The 8,680-nt window shown below is 44.2% G+C and overlaps 2 protein-coding genes across 2 annotated transcripts; both read left to right on the forward strand.

Moving 5' to 3' along the window:
- Positions 1-672: 672 nt before the first annotated feature.
- Positions 673-5,365, forward strand: eef1a1a (eukaryotic translation elongation factor 1 alpha 1a). The gene is given in 9 exon segments (XM_055029343.1): positions 673-802; positions 2,079-2,258; positions 2,390-2,569; positions 2,731-3,027; positions 3,278-3,428; positions 3,679-3,935; positions 4,194-4,296; positions 4,299-4,427; positions 4,566-5,365. Coding segments are annotated over 8 exon segments (1,386 nt in total). The 5' UTR covers positions 673-802; positions 2,079-2,114; the 3' UTR covers positions 4,691-5,365.
- A 97-nt stretch (positions 5,366-5,462) lies between these two features.
- Positions 5,463-8,544, forward strand: cgasa (cyclic GMP-AMP synthase a). Its single transcript, XM_055029341.1, is given in 6 exon segments — positions 5,463-5,752; positions 5,755-6,371; positions 6,512-6,725; positions 6,919-7,176; positions 7,359-7,458; positions 7,691-8,544. Coding segments are annotated over 6 exon segments (1,788 nt in total). The 5' UTR covers positions 5,463-5,505; the 3' UTR covers positions 8,043-8,544.
- The last annotated feature ends 136 nt before the right edge of the window (positions 8,545-8,680 follow it).

Consider the following 8,680-nt stretch of genomic DNA (forward strand, 5'->3'; position numbering starts at 1 on the left):
GAGAACATCAATGGACAGACATCATGAAGACCGAGAAACACCAGATATGATTGGGATGGTGAAGTGTAAATCGGCCCAGTCAAAGTCCAGGTTTCAATAATCATCTTAGACTTCAAAATTGCTCTTGATGGGGGAGCGTTGCTCATTGATGCTGTTATGACGCATACCCTCAAAACGTATGCATCATACGTGTGAAACGTAAATTGTGTAAATACAAATTATTGACACGCGTTACATGTTGGTGGAATGAATGTGAGGAATGTGAATTTAGCTTTACCGCCTGGAGCCAGACTTTCTAGTCAGTGGCTCGGGGCCGCTGCGCTAATTGTCGGACAGGCGCAGTGAAAAGGGTTCAAAGGGAACATCAATGCAACCACAGCGCGTCCGGAGGGCAGTTTACCTCCCGCTTATTGCTGCAAGCCAGCTGAGCGACTTTTCTCCGCTTCATAGACACCAAAACACTGCGCATTCTAGGGCATTTCAATTATCGGACGCGGTGTCGGGGAAAACCCCAATTAAAATCCCATTTTTCTCCACTTAAAGGCGGACGCTGCTTTCAAGACAAATGCGACTAATAATGAGGGATGGTTGAGGTTGGTGCGCGGTTTGCGAGCAGTTCTTTCCCCTCCTCGCTGGGACGCTGAGCGGAGCTCGCTGTGCGCAGTTACGCAACAGACCCCCCCGTCCCTCCCTCCCTCTCTTTCTCCTTTCCCCGCCGCCTGTCCTGAAAGCTATAAACGGATCAGCGTCTCTCCGCAGCCTCTGCGCTCCTGCTGCCAACCTGACACCGGCCAGCTCTCAGGTACGACGCACCGCATCCAGGCAAAACAACAACAAGAACAGCAACACGCGTCGTTTTAGTTCCATATAAACAGTCTGTCTCTTTTTAAGGCATCGTCCCGGTGTGTGACAGAGATGTGATGCGGAATGCAAGCTGCTGGTATTTAATACGCACCCAGTGGTCCGCAAGCGATGCGGATGACAGAACATGGCGGAGGATCCGCGAGTCCCCCTTAAGTCCCGCTGACGTTTAGGTTTTACCGCAGTGGTTGCGCTTGTTTTGTTTTTTAAAGGGATTTCTCCGCAGTTTGAGCGGCTTTTGTTTTTGCCGATGCGCACTGCGGCAGTGGCTGCGACGTTATTTGCAAAAGAATCGGCCAAACCGCACGAGTGGCGGCCGTCCTGGGACCTGATCCGCTCCCACCTGTCTGGAGCAGGATCGTGTTGAGGATGCGCGTCGCCACCGCGGCGTCTCTTCTCAATTAGATGCAGATAATGGCCAAATGCATGCAACGCCGAAAGCTTGCAAGGAGGAGGGGGTTGCAGCGTTTCACTTGATCAACGCAGCGGTCGTGCAGTTATTAAAAGTCTGCGGCGTCAGAGAAATGGCTGCTGTACCGTCGGTCGGCTGGATCTGACAAAATGGTGGATTCTGGCTTGGAAGGGAGCAAGAGCCGAGTCTGTGCGACATCAGCTGATGCACTCAGATGCGCGGAAGGCGAGCTGAGGTGCAGAGATGAGCGCAGCAGGGGTTTGGATGGATGTGGGATCAAAGTGGGCGGGGCCAGGCGTCTTGCGTTCAGTCTCGGTGATCAGAGGTCTGATCCTTAATCATCTGAGGAACAGCGTCTTGAATTAGTTCTGAAAAATTAGATGCCGAACATTTGAGCATCTTTTGTTTGTTGTCTGAAAATATTAAGCGCATTTAGCCGGAAAGTTTGTTTGTCCAATTCAACAACTCACGATACTATGTTCATTAAAGCAGATACTGGTACCTTTGGCTTGAGGTACCTTGAAGACAACAGTGTTGACTTTGTACCAGGCTCCTCAAGTCATCACTGGCTTTGCAACGTTTCCATTAATATACTTGGAGGGTGTCAGTGAGTGTCTGCGGGAAAGAGTCTTCTCTATGTCTGTGTAGGTCACGACATTTCACGACATCCTTTCATTATCCAGCCAATCCTTCAATGAGTGCAAACGAGTGTCTAATATGGACTCACTTTTTAACTTGAACATATCAAATGTACATTCCTAATGTCTGGTTCATCCATTTCCTGTCCTCGACAACTCAACCACAGCTTTAGTGGACTAGTGACTTCTGCCCTGTGGTCATCATGGGAAAGGAGAAGCTCCACATCAACATAGTCGTGATCGGCCATGTGGACTCTGGCAAGTCCACCACTACAGGACACCTCATCTACAAGTGCGGTGGCATCGACAAGAGAACTATTGAGAAGTTTGAGAAGGAAGCTGCTGAGGTAAAGTACATGGGGACGTGTTGAGAATGACCCTTTGATGCAAGTAGAGCTGAGAAATGGTCTCGCCGAAGATAGTCACTTCTAATAAGAAATAAAAAATCTTGATATATATATATTTTTTGCCTTTCCAGATGGGAAAGGGTTCATTCAAGTACGCCTGGGTGCTCGACAAGTTAAAGGCAGAGAGGGAGCGTGGCATCACAATAGACATCTCACTTTGGAAGTTTGAGACCAGCAAGTACTATGTTACCATCATAGATGCTCCAGGCCACAGGGACTTCATCAAGAACATGATCACTGGTACCTCTCAGGTCTGCAAACTGAGTAATTACGCCAACTCTGAATGAATTAGTGGATCTGATTTTATAACGGTTCCTAAATTAGTATTCAAAAGCCATCTTGGAGTGTATGTTCAGGATCATTTGCAATCGTTTTATAATAGCCATCTTTTTTTGTTGTTGTACATACTCAGGCTGACTGTGCCGTGCTCATTGTAGCGGCAGGCGTGGGAGAGTTTGAGGCCGGCATCTCTAAGAACGGACAAACTCGGGAGCACGCTCTCCTGGCGTACACACTCGGCGTGAAGCAGCTGATTGTGGGCATCAACAAAATGGACTCGACCGAGCCAAACTACAGCCAGAAGCGCTACGAGGAGATTGTGAAGGAAGTGAGCACGTACATCAAGAAGATCGGCTACAACCCAGACACCGTCGCCTTCGTGCCCATCTCCGGTTGGAATGGAGACAACATGCTTGAGCCAAGCCCAAATGTAAGCATCTGCCTTAACTCAAACCAGCGGTGACGGTCGACAGCACCGCAGTAACAGGGAAGAAACTATCGTCAGGTGTACAGAACTTGTCACAGCAAAAGTCAGGCGTACTCAACTGACTACCAGCATATCAGACCATCTAGAAATTGACATTTCCATTGGCTTGTGTAGTTTTCTATGGGATAATTTAAAAAAAAAAACATCCTACAGGATGTTTTGTGAATGGATTTGTCCCATTTTTATCTTCTAGATGACATGGTTTAAGGGGTGGAAGATTAACAGGAAGGATGGCAGTGCATCAGGGACCACGCTATTGGAGGCTCTGGATGCCATTCAGCCCCCAACCCGCCCAACAGACAAACCCCTCCGACTTCCCTTGCAGGACGTCTACAAAATTGGAGGCATGTAGCACATTCACGAACATAGAGCACATGAGATGGAATTGCATTCTTTTTTTAAGAATGCATTTCCATTCTTAAAAAAATGGAAATGCATTTTTTTAAGAATGCATTTCTTAAAAAAATGTAAGCATCTGCCTTAACTCAAACCAACGGTGACGATCAAAAACCGCGTGTTTTTTTTTAAGTCCAAAAACTGAACCACTTAATGTCTTCCACCGATGCTCATATTGTGTGGCCTCCTTTTCCTCAGGTATTGGAACTGTGCCTGTGGGCCGGGTGGAAACAGGATTACTGAAGCCTGGCATGGTTGTGACGTTTGCGCCCGTTAACGTGACCACCGAGGTGAAGTCTGTGGAGATGCACCATGAGGCACTGACGGAGGCCCTCCCAGGCGACAATGTGGGCTTCAACGTCAAGAATGTGTCTGTGAAGGACATTCGCCGTGGCAACGTGGCTGGGGATAGCAAGAACGACCCTCCACAGGAAGCTGCCAACTTCACTGCTCAGGTAGACACTGCAAACTCTATTTTATAGAAATGAATGCCTGTGTGGAAACATAAAACCATCTCTTCTGAAGTATTCATAGCATTCAAGTTATTTTTGAAGTATGGTTGACGAAGTCACAGTAATAGGCAGTGTGATGTCCTTTTTGTTGTAGTCTAAATTAGTAAAACACTATGTAACTACTGTTAAATCAGCAAAAAAAAAAAAAAATCTAACAGGAAGCAAGCTTCCTATTTACAAGTCATCGACTTTGCTTTGTAGGTGATCATCCTCAACCATCCTGGGCAGATCAGTGCTGGTTATGCTCCTGTGCTGGACTGCCACACTGCTCATATTGCCTGCAAGTTTGCAGAGCTCAAGGAAAAATTGACCGCCGCTCTGGCAAGAAGCTGGAAGACAATCCCAAATCTCTCAAATCTGGAGATGCCGCCATCGTTGACATGATTCCTGGCAAGCCTATGTGTGTTGAGAGTTTCTCTGAGTATCCTCCGTTGGGTAAGTTCAACTGGGAATGCATTGGATGATTCGAAAAGCTCCCAATGTCTCCTGTGGCTCCTCAAAAGTATCCAATGCAGCACAGTTAAGTTGTGCTCTGCATCACTATTTATTTTTTTTCTTGAATTTCCTTCACAGGTCGGTTCGCGGTGCGCGACATGCGTCAGACCGTGGCCGTGGGAGTGATAAAAGGTGTGGAGAAGAAAGTGTCTACCACGGGTAAAATCACCAAGTCTGCTCAGAAGGCCCAGAGGAACAAATGAATGTTGTGCTGCACTGCCGACCACAAGGTCTTCCAAGGCAGGACAGCCCTCATCCAACTCCATCTTGTGATTGGCCACTTCAACTTAATAATCAAAGACTGGTTAATCATCACAATGCATCGCAAAAGCATTCGAAGGAAAGAAAGATGTTAGATCTTCAGTCCATGTTGCCATACTCCTGAATCCATCTCAGTGGCTAGACTACCATTGTGTAACATGTGGTAACAAGAAGTTAAAACAAAAGAAAACAACATGGTACTAAATGTGAGCTGTTAATTTGGTTTATGGTAATACTTTTCTGTGATACTGAACAAATACACTTACTCTGTAAATCGTAGCTGTCTAGAATTATGGTCTTGGGTCTCCTTACATGTTCTGCTTTAAGTGTTTGCACCTACTTACTGCTCAATGTGAACCAATAGCAAGAGTTAGACATGTTGGCTAGAACCGTTTTAGTGTATTAGTGAAACATCTGTTGTATTTAAGCTTTAAATACCGCGTAGAAAAAGTTTAAGCCTGTCCTTGAAGGGACTCAAAACAGCCTGAAGCACTTTGATTGGCATTTTGCTAATTTTGCACTTTCACCGAGGAATACTGAATTGGCATAAGCTACCGCACCTTATTGTGAGATGGCATGAGCCTCTTTGCAACATTAAACATCTCTCAACCAAAGCACTTTGTTGTCTGCTAGTACTGTTTGTATCAGAACCTATGCATTCGGAAAGTCAGAAAATTTCTTTAATGCAAACTTACAGCCACAAGATGTCGCTGTTGTCACAGGAATAAAAACTTTTTTTTTTTTTTATAACTATGGAATGACATGCACATGTCGAATCTGTGAGAAAGTAAATGACTCAATGCATCTGCACCTGGAAGAGCTCGAGGGCATTCAACCAAATATGGTAGGGGCGTGTAACAGGAAGCAGGGCATTAGTATATCTTCTGCAGCGCGGTTTCATTGCTCTCATTTCCTCATTATGAGTCGCAGAGAGAGATCTCGTCAGGCAAAGAGTCCTGACTCAACACCATGCTCGGACTCTAGAAAGGAGAGGCGGGAAACACCGGGAGGAAAAAGAAAGAGGATCCTCTGAAGCCAAATCATGCCAAAGAGACGCCGTCTGTGAAGGAAACCGCTAAAGAAAAGGGCAGAGGCAGAGAACAACAAAGGCCTCCAGAGAAGACTAAAACCAAAATTTGTTCCAGCAGGTCCATGTCAGTGGAAATACCCTTGGACAGACAGCTGGAATCACAAGCTACAACAATGAGGTCAGCGACAGCAAAGGCTAACCCTAAGGCCACAAAACCTAAAGCTGCTGGTAAGGCAGAGACCCCAACACCCCGTATCAAGGCTCCAGGGAAGATGGAAGGTGCACAACTTGAGGTGAAAAAGACCGAGAGACCTTCAGGGGGGAAAAAAACCCCAGCTCCTCCAAAGTCCTGCGATACAGTACATCCTGACAAAATAAAGCCAGATCTGCTGAAGACAAGATCAGCTTCAGTGGACTCTGTCCTGCAGTCTACTTTAGAAAAACTGAAGATTAAGACAAAGGACAAATCAGATACGAGTAAAGTTGTGAATGAGTTTATAGAAAACCTAACTAGGCATTTAAAAAAGGAAACCTTGTGTTTCCGAGAAGTAGACAAACAGCTGAACACAGGAAGTTATTATGAAAACCTTAAGGTAAGATACTACTGTTAACGTTTTCTCAAATTTAGAGAAATTGCTGCACAGCACAACTTTTTTATATATATAGATGCTATTATCAATTTCTGTATCATCTCTAAGTTTATTTCTGCTGAATGTCGTCCTTGTTCACACAGATCTCGGATCCTGACGAGTTTGACGTCATGCTTCCGATCCCGGTGGAACGAGTTCAGATCGAACCGTTTGGGGAAGACGGAGCCTTCTATAGCGTGGCATTAAAACGTGGCAATAGCCCTTTAATGAAATTCCAGCAAAATAACATCTTATCTGCAAGCAAAATGCTTCAAGAGTTCAGAAAAGAAGTGGAGAAATTTGCCAAGGGATTTTCAGGTTAGTGCCCAACTTGTTGCTTTGTTGTGTTTGCTTTTTATGTCAAATTAAATCAAATCTTACAGAAATTATGGCATGTGATAAGAAGGCATGAAAATATTACATTTCCAGTAATTACATGTATTTTGGGGCGGTGGGGGGTGAATATAAACCAGTGATCAATTTGTAATGAAACATCTCATTCTTCCTTCAGCATGGACGATTGAGAGGAAAATGGTAGGCTGTCCTGCAGTGACCTTGACCCATAAAGTGGGCTCAGTCATCATTTCCCTGGATGTTGTTCTCTCTCTCAAAGTGAAATCAAGCTGGCCGGCTTTTACCAGGGATGGTTTGAAAATTGAACAGTGGCTTGGGACTAAAGTCAAACAGGGGTACAAGAGGGAACCTTACTACCTCGTGCCGAAATACAAAGGCAGGGGCACCGAGGAAAACGATGGCGTTCTTAACAAAGGTGAGTGCAACCGAGCGACCCAACTGTTCAAAAAGAGGATTAGGAATGTCTAATACAAGATTTGCAAAAGAAAAAGGAAAATACTGACATCAGTCGGAGATAGATTCCACCAGCAGCTAAAGAGTTTACATGTTATCTTATTAGACAACTGCAGCTAAGACTGTTTTGTCTTTCCGTCACAGATGCCTGGCGGGTTTCGTTTTCTCACATCGAGAAGGATATTATAAAGAATCATGGATCGGAGAAGACATGCTGTGAAAGAGAGGGAGCCAGTTGCTGCAGGCAAGACTGCTTATGCATTTTTTGCAAACACTAAAGTTTTTTTTTTATGTAATCATTAACATAATTACAGAAATAAAGACAACCTTGGCAAAAGATACAACCAGATGTTTTTTCCAATCCAGATCCTCTGATAACGTTTTTTTAATCACGTGGGATTCATTACTGCAAACTTTTTTTTCAGTTCTTTATCAATTCTCCAGTGTGTTTATTGAAGTTTTTTCTTTTTATCCAGAAAAGACTGTCTGAAGCTCCTGAAGCATCTCCTGCAGCTGCTGAAGGAAAGTAACCCTTCATTTGCCAAGTTCTGCTCCTACCTTGCCAAGACGACGCTCCTCCACGCCTGCTGCTCCAGAACCAGAGACAGCGACTGGGGAGCGTCGGACCTCAGTCGGTGCTTCGACCTGCTCCTTCAGGACTTCGAGAGCCACCTGAGAAGTGGTGAACTCAACAACTTCTTCATCCCCAGTCAGAACCTTCTCTCTGGTCTGCCGAAAACCCACTGCAAGCTTTTGGCAGACTGCGTCAAGGAGCAACGAGAAAACGGCTTCCCCATCTTCCAGAGAGATCCTCAAAATCCATGTTAAGCGTTAGATTGGGGAATTCTGATCCCAAGCGCAACGTTCATGTCAAATCATGAGCGTTGAGAGATTTCACAGGTTTACTTCCTGTATAAAAAAAACAACTGCAAATTATAATTTTTTTATTTTTATTTATCAACTGTAAATTATTATTTTTTTATTTTTATTTATAAGAGTTGGATCTATTGTTTCCACTAATTCAAAAATGTCTTCTTAAGAAACACTATATAAACACATTTACAATCAGTGGTTATTTTTAAATGACACAGATCTACTTTTAATATAATAACGGTTAAGGGGTTTATTAACATTTGAATGAAATATATTTATAATCACCAGACTAAGCTACTACAGTGTCCCCAACAAAATCTGTTGATACGAGCATTAGTTGTCTGCCTGTTGATTTCTTTTCCCCCAATCGTACCAGATTGGTTCTGATTCACTTTCGTTGCAGAGAAATGCTAAGCAATGTACTGGAATAAAACTCACCTGCCAAACAGGTTAAATAAATGAGCAAAACAGAAACTTTTTTGGTCTTAATTTCCTGGTAATCATTTATAAGGCTGTGAGGAATTACTCACACAAAATAATCATCACAGCTACTGAATCACAGAATGTTATTACATATAACATGCAGTGACTTC

This window comes from Poeciliopsis prolifica, unplaced genomic scaffold (genome assembly GCF_027474105.1).
Source record: "Poeciliopsis prolifica strain line A6 unplaced genomic scaffold, Auburn_PproV2 SCAFFOLD005, whole genome shotgun sequence".
Taxonomy (NCBI): domain Eukaryota; kingdom Metazoa; phylum Chordata; class Actinopteri; order Cyprinodontiformes; family Poeciliidae; genus Poeciliopsis; species Poeciliopsis prolifica.